The sequence below is a fragment of the Salvia hispanica genome, chromosome 6 (genome assembly GCF_029641045.1).
Source record: "Salvia hispanica isolate PSC_SH4W2 chromosome 6, Shi_PSC_v1, whole genome shotgun sequence".
NCBI classification, from domain to species: domain Eukaryota; kingdom Viridiplantae; phylum Streptophyta; class Magnoliopsida; order Lamiales; family Lamiaceae; genus Salvia; species Salvia hispanica.
In genome coordinates this window covers 41,636,341-41,658,396 of record NC_142697.1, presented here as the reverse complement: position 1 = coordinate 41,658,396, position 22,056 = coordinate 41,636,341, and the positions used below count along the sequence as shown (strand labels likewise).

Sequence of the window (22,056 nt, the reverse complement as noted above, 5' to 3'; positions counted from 1 at the left end):
CTATATGGATTAGCAAAAATTACATTATTGTTAAATGAAAGAACAAATCTTCAAAGAAATTTTGTATAAACGATCAAAAATATTTAGTGTGAGAATTTTAAGTGCGTTGATTAGGTGTAAATGTATGATAGAATTTGAAATTATGCAGATTCCGTATTTCAAAATTATATTGTAGCGTCATAAGTTTGAACTATAAATTTGATATTTCTTTATAGATACAATGTATTCTTTAACTTGAAAGTTTGGAAGTTACGTAGTAATCAAAATGATATCGTAACACCATAAGTTGAACCCATAAATTTGATTTAGTTCTTTTTCGTCGATACAATGCATTTCAACTTATGATTATAGATGTTATATATTTTAAAATGATCGATACTGTAACGTCATAAGCTCAAACTACAACTTTGATATTGTTTTTTTTTTTTTTTTTATCATTCATACAATGCATTTCTTTAACTTAGAATTTTGATTTTTTAGAAATATTCCTAAAATATATGTGAAGTGTATTTTAATTTAATCTGAGAGTTTTAGTAATTTTTTATTTTTTAAATTTACTTTTACACTGATCATTAAAATTTATTAGATTCGCATTTAAATGGTATAGAAGTTGATTAACTTTTTTGGATGAACAAACCACCTGTTATCGATGGAGTAATTATACTATTATTATTAGAAGATAAAACAAATCTTTGAAGAAATTTTATGCAGGTTAAATAGGTGTAATTGAGTGATAGATATCTAATTTTGAAGATTACATATTTTATGATTATGTTGTAGCGTTAGAAGTTCGAACTATGAATTTGATATGGTTTTTTTATATCATAGATACAATGCATTTTATTAACATGAAATTTCGGAAGTTACATATTTCAAAATGATATCATAACACCATAAATTTCATTTTGTTTTTTTTCATAGATACAATCCATTTCTTCAACTTAGAATTATGTAGGTTATATATTTTAAGATGATATTGTAACGTCATAAGTTCAATCTTGTTGTTTTTTTTAATCGTAGATACAATGCATTTCTTCAAAAAATGAAGGAACAACTATAACTTTTAAATCAAAATTCAAGAATGATAATAATACTACCTACATAATGCAAGCAAAAATTCGGAAACAGTAATTAATTTTATAATCAGTTAATTTTTACATTACTTCTATATTTAGCATAAAAAGATAGTACTATAAGATTCACATTTTAGTGAAAACTAAAGAAAAAAACCAATTTTGGGATGACCTAACAAGTAATCATAAATGTGCGTAATTGTGCGATATAATTTGAAATTTTTGAGGTTACAAGGCTGGGATGTTGTTCGACATACTGCTGCGTGAAGCTTTACAGTCTCTTTGATCATGTACTCGAGCATAGAGCCAGTATATCCTTTCACGGGAAAAGCATTAGGATTATACGTTTCTGCATTGTAACAAAGCTGAGCTCTCTCCAAAACATCAAAGATAATGTTGTCCTCTTGCCTTATCAACGAATTTCTGATCCTCTCAAGGGTATAAACCTCACTCTCATCTATCCCCAATTTTTTCACGGCGAAAGGTGAGAGGGCCTGGAAATGCAGGAGCCGGCAACGACGGTGGAGGAAGCAGCTGTCAACATCTTTGCCTCCATTTCGAAAACTCACAAGAAAAGGTTGGCGAGAAATGGAAGGATTGTTTAAAGATGTTTAATTATCCATTAATTGAATTTTTTTAGACTAGTTTCTCTACTAGTAGACGAATAAACAGAAATTCGATATTAATTTAATTTTTTTAGTGTATAGACTAGTCTCTATATTTTACCGTACTAGTAGATTAATAAATAGAAATTCAATATAGTGAATTTAAAGTTGACTGATTTCGAACATTAATTATTCTAATATTAGACTTATTTGCGTACACGCTTTCTCTTGCTTTAAAGTGATGGTCCGTGAGGTGCACGTGCATATAAGTGGGTGGAATTAACTTTTTCTAAAGTCAATAAATTACGTAGTACTCAATACTTACAAGCAAAAATTATTATAGAAAATATAAAAGATCGTTTTTACGGAATACCCATGCCAGTAGAGATAACGCAAAACATTTCATCTAATGCACACGCCGAAATTGAGACATCACAAAACTTTTTACTCACAATATGAAATGCATTGAATCCATAATAAAAAGACTATCAAATTCTATTTAATATTTAAACTTATATTGTTAAGATATCATATTGAATAATGCACCTTCCAAAATTTCAAATTCTATTACACATTTATACTCATGTCTACAAATAGTTCAATTGAATTTCGCACCCCAAATATACTTCATCTATTCACAACTATTGGCATTGGTATTCCTTAAAACGATCTTATATATTTTCTATAGTAATTTTTGCGTGTAAATATTGAGTACTACGTAACATATTGACTTTAGAAAAAAGTTAATGCCACCCACCTTACATGCATGTACGCCTCACGGACCATCACTTAAAAACAAGAGAAACGATGAAGCGTGTACGTGAACAAGTCTAGTGTTAGAATAATTTAAAGTCCGAAATCAGTCAACTTCGAATTCACTCTATCGAATTTCTATTTATTTATCTACTACTACTGCAAAATAGAGAGACTAATCTTTTTGATGGATTCAAGCATTTCTTCCTTTGTATAATTTTTTTTGTGAAGCCTCAATTTCGGCATGCACATTAGATGACATGTTCCGTGCTATCTTTAATTTGCCCACGGGTTCGAGTAAAGAGACGGTATATTTTCCAAAAAAATCAGGAATGATAATAGTACTCTATCCGTGCACGCAAAGATTATTAGACTAAATAATAAAGATAATTCATTTTTATGGAATACCTTTGCTGTTAATGGATAAAAAAAATTCTTAAATAAAATTTTGTATTAACATGTTGGTAAATGCGTTGATTAGGTGTAAATGTGTAATAGAATTTTAAGGTTTGGAATTTACATATTCAAGATGATATCTTAACATTATAAATTTAAACCTTAAATTTGATATTGTTTTTTTTATGGATTCAGGGCACTTTTTCTAATGTATAAAAAGTTTTGCGAAGCCTCAATTTCGGCATGTTCCGCACTATAGTGTTACGATATCATTTTGAAAGTATTTTAGTTTAAAATTCGTAACCTTTATTGTTGCGTCATAAGTTTGAACTATGAATTTGATATTTGTTTTTTTCATAGGTGCAATACATTCTTTAACTCAAAACTTTCGAGGTTATATTTTTCAAAATGATATCATAACGCCATAAGTTGAAAACCATAAATTTGATTTGTTCTTTTTTCCTAGATAGAACAATAAAGGTCACAAATTTTAAGATGATACTTTAACGTCATAAGTTTAAAACACAATTTTGATTTTTGTTTTTTTAATTTCATAGGTACGATGCATCTTCAACGTATTGATTTTTGGAATTGTTTCTAAAATATACGTGAAAGTGTATTTTTGTTTAATATTTAAGAGTTGTAGTCATTCTTTTGTTTTTATTTTTTACTTTACACTAATCATTCAAATTTATTAGATTCACCTTAAAATATAGAAAATGATTTAACTTTTCGGGATGATCAAACCACTGGTTACTATGAATAAATTATTCTATTATCATTAAAAAATATATATATCTTCAAAGATATTTTATGCACGTTAAATAGGTGCGATTGTGTGAAAAAAGGTTAATTTAGAAGATTACACTATTTAAGTATGTTGTAGCGTTATAAGTTCGAACTATGAATTTGATATTGTTTTTTATTATAGATACAATGCATTTCTTAAGACTATAAGTTAGAACTATAAATTTAATATTTTTTTATAGATACAATGTATTCTTTAACATGAAAGCTTGGAAGTTACGTAGTAATCAAAATGATATCGTAAGACCATAAGGTGAACCCATAAATTTGACTAAGTTCTTTTTCGTAGATACAATGCATTTCAACTTATGATTATAGAGGTTATATACTTTAAGATGATACCGTAACGTCATAGGTTCAAACTACAACTTTGATATTGTTTTTTTATCATTGATACAGTGCATTTCTTTAACTTAGAATTTTGATTTTGAGAAGTATTCCTAAAATATATGTGAAAGTGTATTTTAATTTAATTTGAGAGTTTTATTATTTTTTATTTTTTTAATTTACTTTTACACTGGATCATTAAAATTTATTAGATTCGCATTTAAATAGTATAGAAGTTAATTAACTATTTGGGATGAAATAAAACAAATCTTTGAAGAAATTTTATGCATGTTAAATAGGTGTAATTGGGTGATAGATATCTAATTTTGAAGATTACATATTTTATGATTATGTTTGTAGCGTTAGAAGTTCGAAATATGAATTTGATATGGTTTTTTTATATCATAGATACAATGCATTTCATTAACATAAGTTTCGGAAGTTACATATTTCAAAATGATATCGTAACACCATGATATTATAACGTCATAAGTTCAAACTTTTTTTTTTGAATCGTAAATACAATGCATTTCATCAAAAAGAATGAAGGAACAACTATAACTTTTAAATCAAAATTCAAGAATAATAATAAATCTACCTACATAATGCAATAAAAAATTCGGAAAGAGTAATTAATTTTATAATCAGTTAATTTTTACATTACTTCTATATTCAGCATAAAAAATTAGTACAATTAGATACACTAAAGAAAAAAACTAATTTTGGGATGACCAAATAAGTAAGCATAAATGTGCGTAACTGTGCGATATAATTTGTTATTTTGGAGGTTATATATTTTAAGACAATATTGTAATATCATAAGCTCAAATAAAAAATTTATCTTTTTCATAGATTCAATACATTTCTTTTTGTGAGTAAAGAGATTTGTGATGCCTCAATTTCGCTATGTGCGAGACTGAAACACGAAATATTTTTTATAAATGTTCAATGATATTTGGAGTGGGAATTTAAATTGAACTTTTGAAAACATGATTGGCACTAGTGCGTTAATTAGGTATAAATGTGTGATCGAACTTGAAATTATGGAGAATATATATATTTCAAAATTATATTGTAGCGTAAGTTTGAACTATGAATTTGATATTGTTTTTTTCATAGGTGCAATACATTCTTTAACTCAAAATTTTGAAGGTTATATCTTTCAAAATGATATCGTAACGCCATAAGTTGAAAACCATAAAAATTTGATTTTGTATTTTTTTTCATGGATACAATGCATTTCTTCAACTTAGAATTATGGAGGTCATATATTTTAAGATGATACTATAACGTCATAAGTTCAAACCACAATTTTGATAATGTTTTTTTTATCGTACATACAATACATTTGTTTAACTTGGAACTTTGATTTTAGAACAATTTCTAGAAAAAAGTGAAAGTGTATTCTAATTTACTATTTAAAAGTTATATTTATTCGTTCATTTTTTATTTTACTTTTATACTTATTATAAAAAAGTATTAGATTCACATTAAAAAAATATAGAAGATAATTAATTTTTTGAGATGAACAAACCACTTGCTATGGATCAACAAAAATTACATTATTATTAAATGAAAGATCAAATCTTCAAAGAAATTTTGTATAAATGATCAAAAATATTTAGGGTGAGAATTCTAAGTGCGTTGATTATGTGTAAATGTATGATAGAATTTGAAATTATGGAGATTCCATATTTCAAAATTATATTATAGCGTCGTAAGTTCAAACTGCAACTTTGATATTGTTTTTTTATCATTGATACAATGTATATCTTTACTTTAGAATTTTGATTTTTAGAAGTATTCCTAAAATATACGTGAAAAGTGTATTTTAATTTAATTTGAGAGTTTTATTAATTTTTATTTTTTTAATTTACTTTTACACTTATCATTAAAATTTATTAGATTCGCATTTAAACAGTATAGAAGTTGATTAAGTTTTTGGGATGATCAAACCACTTGTTATGGATGGATTAATTATATTATTATTAAAAGATAAAACAAATCTTTGAAGAAATTTTATGTAACGTTAAATAGGTTTAAGTGTAATCTAGTTGAATATTAGTATTTTCTTTAAAGAGAGTCCACAACAATGACGATGCATTATCAATTCAAGAGGTTTACTGGATTATCGTTTTTTATTAAAGGGAGTCGGTTTATTATCGTTTCATTGTTTTTTTTATGTATAGTACTAGTACTAAATATTTAATCATGTCTCAATTTTTACGTTTACAAGTTGGATCCTAATACGTTGTTTGTATGAATTAATGATTTCACCTAACTTTCTAATTAAACAATTTCCAGTTATAGTATAGCAAACTTGGATAGAAAAAAGAGAATGTTTATGTAAAATAATTGAAACATCATCATTTTCCAACTCAATTTTGACATGTTCAATTTTGACATCTTTTATTTTGATGACAAGTACACCCCTCGTATTACCACTATAACAAAGTATATGTATATGATGGGCCGGCCCAATCCCGTATACAAGTAAAAAATATACTCAAACCCAACGCCTACAAACATACTCCCTTCGTTCCTTCTTTCCTTCATAGTTGAAGCATTTTTCCATTTCAAAAAGTTTCTTTATAGTTGAATCATTTCTATATATGGTAAGTTTTTTCTTTTTCTTACTTTATTCTCTCATACTTTATTGTCTCTACTTTATTCACTTTATACTTTATTCTTTCTACATTTTCCTTTCTCTTACTTTTTATCTATTTATTTAACACACCCAACATTCCTTTCTAAAACTCCGCGTCGAAAAGTTTCGCCTCAACTATGAAGAAACAGATGGAATATTTAATTTTATAAATTCACTATGAACATTGGACTGAATGATATTAAACTGAATATCCTAGTTCAGAGTCTTTGTCCTAGCGATAATGAGCTTAGACATTATTGTATGAGGTGCCGAGTTCGAGCCCACATCAATTGTAATTTCCTTCTTTCAATAGGAATTTATTCGTAATTTTCTCCTTCGTATATGAGTTTAAAAAAAATGAATAACCCACCGGCCAAAAGAATTGAATTGAAATTAACCTAAATTTCATATAATTAATCCGAAATGAATCTTTAAGAACATGTGAAGGATCAAATCGGTAAAGCCGAATCCTACTGACGTAGAAAATATTATGAATCTATGCCAACTTTGGAGGTAATGTTAACTATATGTCAATGATCCAACTCTTTCAACAATATCTCATGGTTCAATATAATAAGGACTCAACTTACCTTTTTGCTCGACGCATGCTTCCTTTCTGAGGTGAAACTCACAAAAAGAATTTATCAAGACTGAGATAGTAAATCGCGGATCTCTGTCGATATATAAGATACTAGAATACCATATAAGCGTTCCTGCATATAATGATGCCAAATCTTCAAAGCAAAATAATGTCGCTAATAACAGATTTTGAATAGAATAAGAAACTCCATGTACTTGCGATTGTTACGACGCATAAGCAATAAACTTTCCATTAAGTCAAAGATAACCAAATCCATGTTTCAGCGCATCACTATAAATAACATAATATCTTGTACCTGCGGAGATAACCAAAATAGGTGACATATTCAACCGATGCTTCCACTCATTAAAACTCTTTTGATATGCTTCACTCCATATAAAAGAAGAATATTGTCGTACTAACTTCATTATCAATTGAATAATAATCGAGAAATATTTCCAGTTGAAAACCAGTTCAATCTTTTATAGATCCACTTTTATTCCAAGACCTGACACCACGTGTCCCAACAATACCACATGTTCTTGCAAAAACTCATATTTACTCAACCTTGCAATAATCTGTGTATCTCGCAGAACTTGTAACACTGACTGCAAGTGATTAACATGTTCATCTGTACTTCATGAATATAATAGTAAGTCAATAGAAATAATCACTAATGGATCAGGATTAGTTGAGAGAATTTGTTCATCAATGCCATAAATAATTGTAGATGCAATAGTTTATTCGAAAGGCATAACCAAAACTCATAATGGTCGTACTGAGTTCAAAATGGTGTCTCTGCAATATTCTCTTTAGCTATCTTCAACTGATGAGATCTTGATCGAAAATCAGTACTCGAAAACAGTTGCATACCTTGAAATTGATCAAATAAGTCTCCTATTAAAATATCCATCTTTCTTCATCTCTCTACTTTAATACCTACACCCACCTTCTCTCTCTCCAATTAAACACTTAAACCAATAACTCCTAAAATCCCGTGCCGGCTAAGCAATGTGTCATCTTAGCCGGGACGGAGGGAGTATATCCCAATCTCAGTCAGATTAGTCCCATAAAATCAACAACTTCTACTTTTTCGAGCTCTTTTAAATTTTTTACCTCTTTACCTTATCATTGGTCCATGTACCAAAAATCCCAATATGATGCAGCATGTATATTAGATGTTTCTACAATTAATTGATGATGCAGGGCGGCTGACCCTTCTCTCCTCAATGACACATGTTCATGATAATTCAAATGCAAATGAAACTTATAACCAAAATGTATCATATGATATGTCTGAATGCTATGTCCCAGCGGGATTCTATCCCCGCTCTGATACCACCTAAACTGTCACACCTCAACCCTTATGACTTATACACTTACTATAACTAAATTCAAAATTTAAAATAATAATCCATGTGTCAACTACATAAAATCCACATATTATATCAGTTACATATTTCAAAACATTCTGAAAAGCAGTGGGACCCTCTCACCCCTCTATATACTACACATTTATCTACATGCAAAAATGATGAGGAAGAGAAGTTGCCAAAATGCGTCAGCCGCCGACCCTTATAATAACTGTAACTCACATCAACCCACGATCATTGATATCTTATTCCTGAAAAATATTAGTGATTTATATGAGCCACAACTCAATGCATATAAACCTTACCTTTAATTCCACATCCCAGATATCAATATATTCTTTAACCAATATATAAAACAATAATCAACAAATATTAAAATTAAATCCATATACATATGCACGTGCCACTCTGTTCAGTTTATTATTCTGTGACAAATCAAGTCTGGTATCTGCCCGGAATTTCTATTGTATACGACTCGTAGGTCCTTTATATTTATTTGACATTTCCACGAAGGTCCCTCTTTGATTTGACCTTTCCACGAAGGCCCCTCTTTGCATATTTTGACCTTTCCACGAAGGCCCCTCTTTGATTTGACCTTTTCACGAAGGTCCCCCTCTTTGCTCTTTGTATTGACCCGTAGGTCTATTATCATTGTATATGACCCATAGGTCTTTTCGTTGTATATCAGATCCAGAGCAAGACTGTCACATATCCTTTTTAATCCCATGATTCAAATGATTCCAATATGATACATCAAACATATCCATTGCACCAATTACATAACCATATATTCCATCAATTAATTCCAATACTATAGATAAACATATTCATTGCACTAATCACATATCCACATCACATTTTATCATCAATATCAAATAACACATAACCATTTAGTCTTATATCATATAATTTAAATATTCACTTCAATTTAACACATAGCAATCAATCATATAAAATATGTAAAATTAAAAGTGTGATTTATACACACGATTGTAACATGTATTTTTACCGAACTTGTGATTCTGACTCCTAAATTAAAAGCTCTGATCCTTTCTTCTATTTGTATTTCCTCCCTCTATTTTTCTTCTAAGTTTTTCTCCATGTATTCTAAATATGAAAATGTCTCTGTTATTTGCCGACTTACTAATTTGAGAAATCTAAAAATATATAAATAGAAGTTATCTAGTTTTACTTTATCTAATCAGATGACACTTAGTTGTTTGATGAATTTTAAGATAACACCTATTATAACTATAGGGGAACACGTGTGCTAGCCAATTTGTATTAATGTATAACTCTCAATAAATATAAAAATAATAAAATCAATGTGTACTAAAATAAATCACTTTGCATGCACCCATAATTTTAGTGAAATACAAATATATGTATTAGACATGTACGTGTATGGAATGTCCAAATTCCAAAGTAACTAGTACATATGTGCATTTCTAATACAAGTATGAAATCAAAATTGACTACTTCGTGGTGAGAACAACTTATAATTTACGTACTATTATTTATAGCTATATTAATTTTCCAGAAACAAAATAGAAAAATTGATATCCTTGGTGATGTCCATTTAATGTCTGTATAATTCAAAGGACAATAAAATGTGCAAAACATAATAAAATGCACAAATATGCAAATATGATGCATGTTTTGGGTCAAAGATGTCACAGTTGACATTGTATTGACATTTTTTGTTAATATTATAATATTTAGAGTTCGCATTTAATCACATTTCTATTGATTTAAATGTATAATCTTGTGTGTTTAAATATTAAGTACATCATATAATATATGAGTTAATCGTTGAGACAAATATGTAGTTAGAAATAGTAGTTTTTTAAGCATGATAATTATTTAAATATTGCCTCGCGATTTTTGACTAGGGATCTTGACACAATTTTTACGAAAAAAATGAAAATATCAATAATTCAAGGAAAAATAAAATCCTAGAAAAAAATATCCATAAACAAAAATCTAACTTCTTATCTTCAACCCCAATTCTAAATTCCACAGCGGCCATTTGCTCTTCCCAAATTCACTACAAAAAAAATGCAGATTCCGTTGCCGGCGCGAGCTCCGACGCTTCTGTCGCGGCGGAGGCTCTTCGAGCAGAAGCTCTCCGACCTCCACAGATGCACCGACCTCAGCCAGCTCAAACAGCTCCACGCGCTCATTTACAAATCCAATCTCCACGATGACCTTTTCGTCGCGCCCAAACTCATCACCGCCTTCTCCCTCTGCCGCCAAATGGGGCTAGCGCTCACCGTTTTCGAGCAAGTTCCCGCCCCAAACGCCCATCTCTGCAACACCTTGATTAAGGCCTATATTCGGAATTCTCAGCCGGAAAAGGCGTTTGAGCTTTTCTACACAATGCAGACTTCAGGAATCGTTCCGGATAATTACACTTATCTGTTCCTTCTCAAGGCTCACTCTGGGTTGAGATTTGTTAAAACTATCCACGCTTATGTGGAAAAATGCAATCTTTACTCGGATCTGTTCATGCCTAATTCGTTAATTGATGCTTACTCGAAGTACGGATTGGTTGGGGTTGAGGCAGCGAGGTCTCTGTTTGATGTGATGGAGGAGCGCGATATGGTTACATACAATTCGATGATAAGTGGGCTGGTGAAGACGGGCCAGTTGAAGGAGGCCCAGCAACTGTTCGATGAAATGCCTCAGAGAGACAAAGTGAGCTGGAATGCTATTCTTGATGGGTATGTCAAGGCCGGGGAAATGAGCACTGCGTTTAAGGTTTTTGAGAAGATGCCGTCTAGGGACGTTGTGTCATGGTCTAATGTGATTTCGGGTTATGCTAGAATGGGCGACGTTGAGATGGCTAAGGTTCTGTTTGAGAAAATGCCGGAAAAGAATTTGGTTACTTGGACTATTATGATATCGGGATACGCAGAGAAGGGGCTCGTGAAGGAAGCTCTCGTGCTTTATGATCAGCTCGAGAGGGAGAACATGGAGCCAGACGATACGACATTCGTGAGTATCTTATGCGCTAGTGCACAATCCGGGATGCTGAGTTTAGGGAAGAAAGTCCACAGCACCATCATCAAAAGCCGCTACAGATGCTGCACCCTCATAAGCAACGCTCTGATCGACATGTATTGCAAGTGTGGGAGCTTGAACAGGGCATGGCGATGCTTCAACGAGATGGAGAGCAAAGATCTGGTGTCGTGGAACACCATGATCCACGGCTTGGCCATGCACGGCCATGGCAAGAAGGCGCTCCATCTCTTCGATAGGATGAAGCTAGAGCGGTTTGCACCAGACAATGTGACCTTCGTTGGCGTCCTATCTGCTTGCAACCACGCTGGCATGGTCGAGGACGGGATCCGCTACTTCTACAGCATGGAGAGCAGCTACAACATTGTCCCTCAGATTGAGCACTATGGCTGCATGATCGACCTCTTGGGGCGTGGGGGGCGCCTCAACGAGGCACTGAGGCTTCTTAACTGCATGCCATTTGAGCCTAATGTTGTTATCTGGTGCTCCCTTTTAGGGGCTTGCCGAATGCATAATGCCCTGCAGTTAGCAGAGGAGGTGCTTGATGAGTTGGTGAAGTTGGATCCGGCTAACGCAGGGAGGTACTCTGTGCTGTCGAATGTGTACGCTGCTGGTGGGGATTGGAAGGGTGCCGCGGATGCAAGGCTGCGGATGTGGAAGGCAGCCAGCAAGACACCCCCTGGGGCTAGCTCGATAGAGTTGGATGGGGAGTTTCATGATTTCAGTGTTATGGATACTAGTCATCCTAAATCAGATAAAATTTACCAGACTGTGAATGGGCTAACTCAGCATCTTAGAAAAGTTGCTCTTGCTCCAACTTAGAAATTTGGTTGCATATATAAATATATATATACATATGCTTATGCCATTGAGGTTACTTCCTTGATGATAAGATTCATGTATACTATTTTCTGAAATGTGTAATTTTGAGGTTTGGCACATGGCATGTATATATTTGTAGTGCTGTAGATGACAAAGGGCAAAGGGGCAGCAATGTTTGCTGTATTTATGAAATACTATTTGATACTCTTTTAGAGTAGTACTTGTTTGGTTACTGCCATTATGTTTCATTTTGAGAAGGACTTCTAAGAAATTGTCTTGTGTTGTTGTCAAAATGGCAGCAAGCAGAGACATCTGTTCTTTTAAGCCAATTTCAACACCACTGCTGCTTCAATATTCATTTTCTGCTATAAGCAATGTTTTGAAGCCAATATTCATCTCATGGCATTGTATGGATGAAATGAAATTCTGTTTGCATTTGGCATGATGTTATTCTGTATTAGTAGAAACTGATATCTATACACATAGACGGATACAGTTGTTGTTTCGAAATGAACTGGGGCAGCCCTTGGAGAAGGAAGCGGTGCAACCATGTCAGATGATGAGGATGAACTCCAAATGGATTTCTCTTTGGACCAATCGGGAGGCGAAGACCTGACCTCGCTGCTTCCCACAGAGCCGGAGTGAACTTTAAGGCAAGAACTCAAAATTGAGGTAAAAGCCTAAACCAGGTGAAATTTTCTATGTTATTATGAAGCATGTGAGAAAGATCTCTTCTCTTAGTCTCTAACATCATCTTTCCAAGATTATGTGCATCACTTCAATCATCAATCACAATAAACACAAGATTCTCCCCTTTGTGTCTCTGTTTTTTTCAACTAATCTTATTTATACTATCTAATGATCCACAACTAGAAATATGGAACATGATCAACTTCTGCTATACCACAGTTACAAGAAAAGTTCTTTCTTTTCGACCTCTTCATTCTTATTCCCCACTTTTTAGGATGAGGAAATCCAGACCACCTATCCCGAGATGCCACGTGTAAGCTGTCTGCCAAGATTTCTTTGATACTTTTCACCAAGGGATGGGTCCTTCAATCCCCACCCTTTTAATGCACTTTTTCCAGCCAACAATGAAGGGAAAAATAAACCCAAAGAATGGAAGAGAAGCAGCCACATACTCCTCAAAAAATGTTGACTTGTACTATCACCATACAATCTACAACAATTATCTCTAAAATATGTTCTTGTTACATAAGCTGTACAAAAAAAATATATATGTGGTGTAAATTGAATCTCACTCCACATCTTAGTATGCAGAAAAGTTCCTCTTATCCATAGATATGAATATTATATGCTATATCCATTTCTTGCATGCATTATATAGTGAGTGATCATATCTAGACATTAGCCCATCAATCAAAGCTTGGTTTCTCTCATCATCAACAACAACTGCCATGGACCTTGTTTCTCCAATCAGAGGCAGGATTTCCACATTCAAAAGGTGCAGCAGCACCTTTGAATCTAGAAAGTCTAATGCCTCATTCTCTGTAGCATGTATGTTCTTAATCTTATTCTCCCTCCCCATTTTCTTGTCCTTCAAATTCAAGAAGCTAATAAAGTTGCAATCTTTGGTGGTAAAAATTTAAAAAACAGGTTGCATGCTGGGTCCAGCCCAATACGAAGAAGGCCCGTCTGTCAGAACAGACTGGCGAGCCTTCCGTGCCAGGCTGGTGGCCCGGGAGCAAGCTCCACCCGTGGAGGAGCGGAGAGGAGACGACAAATGGGCCCACGGCATCTACGAGCCGGAGAGAGGCTGCCTGCTGATCGCCACAAAGAAGCTGGACGGCGTCCACATCTTCGAGCGGACGGTGATCATGCTGCTGTCGACGGGCCCTGAGGGCCCGACGACAGGGCTTATACTGAACCGGCCGTCGCTGATGTCGATCAAGGAGATGCAGCCTTTGGTGCCGGGCCCGGTGTTCTTCGGGGGCCCGGTGGAGGAGGATGTGTTCCTGGTGAGCCCGCGCGGGGAGGGGGTGCTGGAGAAGGTGGTGGAGGGGGTGTACTACGGGACGAAGGGGAGCGTGGGGTGCGCGGCGGAGATGGTGGAGAGGAAGGTGGTGGAGGCGGAGGAGCTCAGGTTCTTCCATGGCTACTGCGCTTGGGAGAGGGAGCAGCTCAGCGATGAGATTCGGGCCGGGTATTGGGCTGTCGCGGCCTGCAGTCCTAGTGTCATTCAGCAGGCTACTGTTGGGCTTTGGGAGGAGATTTCGGGCCTCATGGGCCCGACCAAAGTTTGGTGAGTAATGTTACATGTATAATCGGTGAAGGTCATTGTTGTATATAGGTGATTAATTACTTATATATTTTGGTTTACACATGTTGGAAATTGATTAGCGTATTGGAATGACTGAATTATAGATGGTCGCCTCAAAAAAATTATTTTGAAGGACATAGAAATTAAGAAGTAATTATTTGGGCTGAATTTTTAAAAATAAATTTCCACCAACACTGAGCTTTTTTCACAAACTTGACATTTAATATAATCCACACGGGCACAGTGATGACATACACTAACTACTTATGACACATTAAATTGTAGGCGAAAAGTATTGATAGCTGCGGTTAGGTGATGTCCATGTCTCCGATTACTTTCTCCATTTCTAAAACTTTGAAAACGATACAAATTATAATGTAAATTTGTTAAAAGTAAGAAATAGGAAGAAAAGAAATGGACAAAATAAGATATAGGAAGACAAAAAAAATAGTGGAATTAGCACTAATGGATTATGGAAACGAACTAAAAGGGGAAAAAGTTTTATATTTTAGAAAGAAAAAAAAAGTTCACCTAAATCCTCTATTTTAGTTGAGTCTATTTTCCATCATGAAAATCGACGAATGAGCTTGCTGACAGTTAGGGATGGGAATATGGATATCGGGTATTGGGTTTACCCGTACCCAACCGGATACCCGCCGAGTATTGGATACCCAATATTCAATTTTATGGGATTGGGTATGAGATTGGATATTGAAATTTAAAATAAATCGGGTATTGGGTTACCCGAATGGGTATTGGGTATTACCCGAATATCCAATTTATTATTTAAAGAATTTTTTAAATTAGGTTTAGCCATTTTGAGCTTCAAGAGTTGGGCTAATTTATTTATTAATTACTACAACTTACTAAGTTAACTTTCTCTAAACTTATATAAATAAGTAAATATTTCTTACTTACTCTAGGTCATGATTTCTCCAAACTCTCACCTCGCTTCATCCTTTGGAAAAATTATTTTGACTTTTGAATTACAATATTAGTTGAGTCTAGAGTATAATTAAATGTGTAACTTTTATTATTCTACTTACATATTGCGTAACCAATCCCCATAAATATAATGGTATACGTTAAAATAAAAGTGACACGTTTTTTTTGCAGTTTTATACTACTACAAAATAAATGCAACAATAAAAATATTAGTCAATTTAAATATTTCTATATTTATATTAGTATATAAAATTTGAATTTTTTGATTAGTAATTAACACATGTAAAGAGTTGGGTATTTGGGTACCCGATACGTCGGGTATAGATACCCGGGGCGGGTATTGGAATACCCGAAAATATATTGGGTCGAGTTTTGGATAGACATTTAGATAATTTTCGGGTTTAAGTACCCAGTTTTTTGGATCAAGTATCAACAAATACCCGTATTCCCACCCCTACTTACAGTAATCGACTTCGTTGCTAGTTCATAGTCAATCTTTGCCCTTGTCTCGCTCCATTGTTCCCTCTTGCTCAAAGGCACATGGGTCATCCTTCCCTCAACTCTAAATATGCCTAATTTATCGCATTTCACTATCTAAAACACAATGAAATCACAAAATGTACGAATAGAGCTTGTTAAAGTTCTAAAAATCTTGTCTCGCATCGAATTAGTAATGATTCTAGCTCATTCATACGATTAATAAATAACCCATTAATATTTCCAGCTTCGACTTCAAACACATGAGAAGTTCGATGTGTCATTACGGCCTACCCGCGAGGGGAAGGTTAAAACTATTAAAATATTGTCGACCATTGACTTGATGATGATTTTATCTCATTTATATAAGAATGGACAACCATATCTTCTTTTAAGGGGTGAGCGACCATTTCTAATAGAGCCGACAAGAGGCTGCTTTCCCTAACTCAATTTCTGAAAAATTGAGTGTACTTTTTCAATTTCAATTTCAATATGAACAGAGTTGTTTTGTAGCAATTTCAAGTTTATATCACCACTTGTTTTAATTTCGTCGTTTTTGCTTTTTTCACATTTAATTAATTTTAAAGTACGTATTAGTTTGGTGAATATCAGTCATGGCGCTATTATTATTTCACATCAATTCTCATGTGTTTGAAGTCGAAGCTGGAAATATTAATGGGTTATTTATTAATCGTATGAATGAAGCTGGGCATTATTAATTGTTGTTACTCAAGGTAGTTGAGATAAAAATCCCTAAATCTCCAAGATTTATTTCCCTATAAAGTAGTAGCAAAAAAGATGCCTTACATCACCATAACTCCAATATCATTGTGACATATATACAAATAATAACACATGCTTCTTTAATAATGATATGGTATTTCATATCTGTTTTACCAAGCATTTCTAAATATATTTTTAGATAAATCACACATCTAACATTTTTTAAATTTTGAGCTCCATCAATTGGTTCATAAATTTACAAAACCATTACATATTCTTTAAATTTTCAATATAATAAAAGAAATGTCACTTAATTAAAACACACTCTTTTATTAAAATACTTACAACGATATTTAAATATACACTATACCAATTAAAACCATTCAACTGCCTCTTTAAAGGAAGATAAATAAATACTTAACGACACCCACATTGAAAATTTAAAAATAAAAAGAATCTTTTTTATAGTTGAAAAAGTTAAGATAATCCAATTATTTGTCTTACTGTCATCCTAGTGGATCTGGATTAATGCTTGTTTCGATGTGATTGTTTAATCTCTACATGTCATGTTATTAAAGAAAGTTAAGTGATATGATTGACTAATTTAAAGTAATAAACACGCATTAACCATTATTTATTTCAATTTTAAATTCAAATTTGAAAAGAAATTAAAATCCATGATAATACTATCTGATTTTCAGGTCGTTGCACAAAAAGTATGTGTCAATCTAAGGAAAACCAATTACCCACGCTCTCCATCCGCGCGTGTATCACTCACCGGCGCGAGTGAAGCTGCAACCACTTTTCGCTGCGGAGATAACTCTCAATCGCGCTTCCCGCGCGTGGGAGAGACATGACGAACTTAGATGAGATCAGTTAGATGCTTTTGTTGTTGCAAGTTAAATCATTGTCTCATTCAGTCATAATTTTATTTCAAGATTACATCTTTTTTTCAAAAAAGAATGGATTTTTAGAAAAATTACTAAGCTCATTACTCTCCTATTCCCAAATCAAATGATGAAAGGTTAAAAAAAGAAATGATAAAATATTAGTATCTGATTTTGGAGTAATAAAAAAATGTGTAGCTGAAAAGACAAGGAAGGTGGGAGAATCTGGAAATCTGAAATAAATGTCCCATGCCTTTCAGGCCTTCCTAAAAACCAAGAAAATCAGCAATAACAATATTTCATTCCCTTTAGATATGAGTAAACATTTTTTATTTCATTATCTCATCTCCAAACTGTACTACTAGTATTTATCGAATCTCTCATATGTACATGGAATGATTGACTCCAGAGGCCAGGATGTGTGTGTGTGTGTGTGTGTGTGAGAGAGAGAGAGAGAGAGAGAGAGGAGAGTACTACATAGAACAATAAGGTGTGATTCCACCACATGTTGACAAATTCAAGTCATTGTTCTTGCAAACAACACTTTTTCATGTTTGTGTCTGTGCAGGGGGAAAGATCTTATCTTGGATCTCCCTCTCTCTCACACTCACTCTTGTGCTGTTGTCTGTGGTGAATGATAGAGGATTTAGTTTGTGGGTGCTGTGATCTTTTTCTTTTCTTTTGAAGGTTCACCAAAGATTCCATCTTTGGACATGGGGTCCTTAAATTCTTGTCCTTTTTAGTGCAGAGAAATTCCATCTTGTGAGAGTGAATTTATCTCTGTAGCTTTCCTTCAACTGCTTTATTTCTGGATAAAATTTTGACTCTCTGGATTTTGGAAATCTCAGAAAAGGATCCAGAGTTTGAGAGGTAATTCTCATAATTTCTTTTGTGATCTTCACTTTCTTAGATTTTTTTAAAAATTTAATCTTAGTTCAGCTTTTAATACTTTGCTTTTTTTGTCTGAAGATACTCACAGTTTTCTTGCATCCTTGTGTTCTATATACATTTATGTTTTGAGAATTTGTGGTTCAATTCTTGCTATAGTGTTGTGAGTATTTTCTTCTTACCATGATTATAGTCAACCCACAATGGTTACACCACTGAGATTTTTTATGGTTTGAATGCATAATCCAGAAAAGTTGAATAAGCATTTCTGAATTCTGGGTATTGTGAAATTTGATGCTTGAATTCATTATGGCAAGTGAATGTTTTTCCTTTCCTTTTTTTGGGCTAAATATAGCATGGCTTTTTGGTTTAATTTAAGAGAATTTTAGAAAGAAAACATTCTTGGAATATTCTGAATTAGGTTGTTTACAGTGTAATTAGGCAAAGCTTATTAACTGTTTGCAACAATCATTCTTCTTTTCCCTGCATTTGAGGTGTCCATGTTTACTCTTTTTCAATTGTACAAATTGGATGTTTAGTTATTGTGGATGCTTTGTTGTTCCAAATGTGTTACTTGTATCAGCTAGTCCGAGTCGTGCTTTCGTTAAAAGTAGCTCATGTTGATTCAGGAATGGGAACGAAGATACAAGCTATTCCGTTTCTTCGGGAAAAACATCACTCTGTGATTGACCTTGATGCAAGCACAAGCAATGCAATGAGGTCTTCGTATAATGAAATCGGGATGCTGCAAAATGGCAAGAATCCAGAGTCAATATCGTCTTATGACATACAGAAAGTGAAGCAGACGATTCTCGAGCATGAATCTGTTTTCAGAAACCAGGTACTGATCATCTTAATCCTGAATCTATGGAATGTATGAAATGTTATCTCATTGTGTTTTGGTGTTTGGTTGTTCAGCTCAGGGAACTTCACCGCCTTTATGGAAGGCAACGGGAGCTGATGACCGAGATCAAAAGGAGAGGTACGAACAAAACTGATGTTATGGAAGAAAAGTTTCGGTCGAGCTATCTGCTCTCTCCTTTCCCCACTGAAAACACAAAGAGATCATGGAATCCCTCGAATAACACCATTTTTCAAGGTGGAACATATAGCCTCGGATTTCAAGAAAGATTTTCTAAGTTTCCCGTTGTTGAGAAAAGGAACCATCTGGCAGCATGTGATGGAGATGATAGACTCTATCTTCATGGCGTTCAGACATCTCAACATGGGCCCGATGCTTTGTCATTTAGTTTGTACAACAGAAATGGTTATCATCCAGGAGACGAAAGGATAACCAACCCAAGATATGGAGTTTCTGATAGGCTCGCGCTGTCAAGGGCAGAAATATCCGAGAATCCTTGTTCCAACCTCAATCTTGTCACGAAAGATTTCTTCCACGATGATAGAACGAGTAAGGAAGGTTCACTGAGCATTCATGGATTGAGGAAGGAGAGGAGTGGACCTGATTACTATGCTGGTAAGCCTATATAAATCGCATTCATATTCACATATCTAATTTGAAGAGAATTAATACTTTCTTGTGAGCATTTCTAATGACAGTTTTGCTGTTTTTAGTGCTGTTTATACTTGTATTGTTCGTCTGCATACAGAAAAATAGGTCGTTTACTAGTTCTCGTGTTATAAGTTTGCATGCTTGCTCCACTACTAACCATTGTTGTAAAAACAAGAAATAGGCATTTCTAGTACTCATCATCTTCTCTTATGTTGTGCTCATTTCAGTTAATTCTCCAGAGAAATGGAGAATCGACAAACGTTCTCTGTTGGGAGAGCTCGGTTCTGGAAAGTCAGTGGCGTTTCCTCAATCACTTTTGGCTGAGCCAAGAAAAGAATTCTCAAATAGTGCATCACTCTCTCGGAAAAAGAAGAAGATTTTTGGAGTCGAAATTTCTGAAGGAAACGATGATGCATTTGATTCTGTGCCTAACATGTCGAGTAATTTGGATCACTGCGTTCCCACCTCGTTGATTGCTGATTCTTTCGTGCAAAACTTTAGCCTTCATGGAGAAAATTGGAATGAGGGAAACCATGAAAGGTCAAAGGCAGAGTCAAAAGGTGGAACGTGGCTGCAGAAGGCGACGAACACGGCTGCAGGAGGCGAACAGAAGCCACGAGAGGCGATTCCTCAACTTCCTGGTCTTGCAGATTGTGAAAGAAACCAGGACAACAATCCGAAAGGATCATTGCCATGGTTTCTTAGAGATTCCAAAGTAAGTACTGACCTCAACGACAAGGCGAAGGGTTGCTATTTCATGAATCTTGACTCGTTGCAGAGCCATTCCCACAAGTTCTTCGCCAAAGTTGAAAAGCCCGATGATGCGTTGCAGACTTCAAAACAGGAAAAGGAAGTCAAGGGTGAAAATCTGAGGCATTGCATCGACTTAAACATGTCGTTGGACGAGGAGGGTGCACCGTCTGCACCCTCTCTCCCGTGTGCTATTGTGAAAATAGCAGCGACAGAGATTGACTTGGAGGCACCGGCAGCTCTTGAATCCGAGATGGATGCACTTGATTCAAGCGAAAGCGATAAATTTGCAGCAGAGGCCATGATTGCCATCTCATCATCTGTGGATGAAAAACTGGTTGATGAATCCTTCTCTAGTCTGAAATGGTTTGCACAAGTGGTTTCTTCCGAACACGTTGCAGCGAATCAGAGTCGAACCGGACAGGTTGAGGAATCAATACCCGATGGCATGGATCACTTCGAATTCATGACACTAAAGCTGGAAGACTCCAAGGAGGAGTACCCTCACTATGAGCCATTCGTGTTGCAAGCTCCGAGTGATGATGACACGGGAGCTTCTCTAACCAGAAGGACTCGGAGAGGGCAGTCGAGAAGGGGGAGGCAACGGAGAGACTTTCAGAGGGACATCCTCCCCGGTCTAGTCACACTGTCTCGGCTTCAAGTGACCGAGGATTTTCAGGCGTTTGATGAGTTGCTGAAGGCCGGGGGCACCACCAGGCAGTCGCACTCCACGAGGAACGGGAAGGGGAGGAAGCGTTTGGCTTCATCTCCGAGAGTGAAAACACCTTGCTCGAGACAAGCAGAGCAGCCGGTGTGCCAGATTGAGGAGAGGAGTTTAGCCGGATGGGGAAAGAAGACGCGACGTCTGCCTAGGCAGCGATGTCCTAATGCGTTCCTCTCTTTCCCGGTGAAATGTTGACGAGGGCGGTCGGTCGGTCTATCGATGAGCTCGCCCTTGTGCCTAACTTTGGTACCAATTTGTGTACATAGAGAGATATAGAGGTAAAAATATTGTTCTGGTGTTGGCCATTGCTTTGGTAAGAGAAGAAACACTTCATTGTTGATTTAATGTTTACTTATCACAACATTGATGACAATGTAAACCATTTTTTATGATAAGTGTTCTTGGTCTTTATATATTCCCCATCCTTATTTACAAAGTAAACATTTTTTTCATGATAGGTGTAA

General features: G+C 34.6%; 3 protein-coding genes across 3 annotated transcripts; all 3 read left to right on the top strand.

Annotated features, from left to right (window-relative positions):
• The first annotated feature begins 10,555 nt into the window (after positions 1-10,555).
• LOC125205124 (Pentatricopeptide repeat (PPR) superfamily protein) lies at positions 10,556-12,621 on the top strand. The gene has a single exon (XM_048103939.2). It carries the CDS (start codon positions 10,620-10,622, stop codon positions 12,402-12,404), a length of 1,785 nt encoding a protein of 594 aa, XP_047959896.1. The 5' UTR covers positions 10,556-10,619; the 3' UTR covers positions 12,405-12,621.
• Positions 12,622-12,752: 131 nt separating this feature from the next.
• Positions 12,753-14,788, top strand: LOC125205135 (uncharacterized). Its single transcript, XM_048103950.2, has 2 exons — positions 12,753-13,922; positions 14,022-14,788. The coding sequence occupies exons 1-2, from the start codon at positions 13,823-13,825 to the stop codon at positions 14,669-14,671; spliced, it is 750 nt and encodes a 249-aa protein (XP_047959907.1). The 5' UTR covers positions 12,753-13,822; the 3' UTR covers positions 14,672-14,788.
• A 3,155-nt stretch (positions 14,789-17,943) lies between these two features.
• On the top strand, positions 17,944-22,007 carry LOC125205122 (uncharacterized). Its single transcript, XM_089061029.1, has 4 exons — positions 17,944-18,587; positions 19,235-19,446; positions 19,524-20,082; positions 20,346-22,007. The coding sequence occupies exons 2-4, from the start codon at positions 19,237-19,239 to the stop codon at positions 21,785-21,787; spliced, it is 2,211 nt and encodes a 736-aa protein (XP_088917155.1). The 5' UTR covers positions 17,944-18,587; positions 19,235-19,236; the 3' UTR covers positions 21,788-22,007.
• The last annotated feature ends 49 nt before the right edge of the window (positions 22,008-22,056 follow it).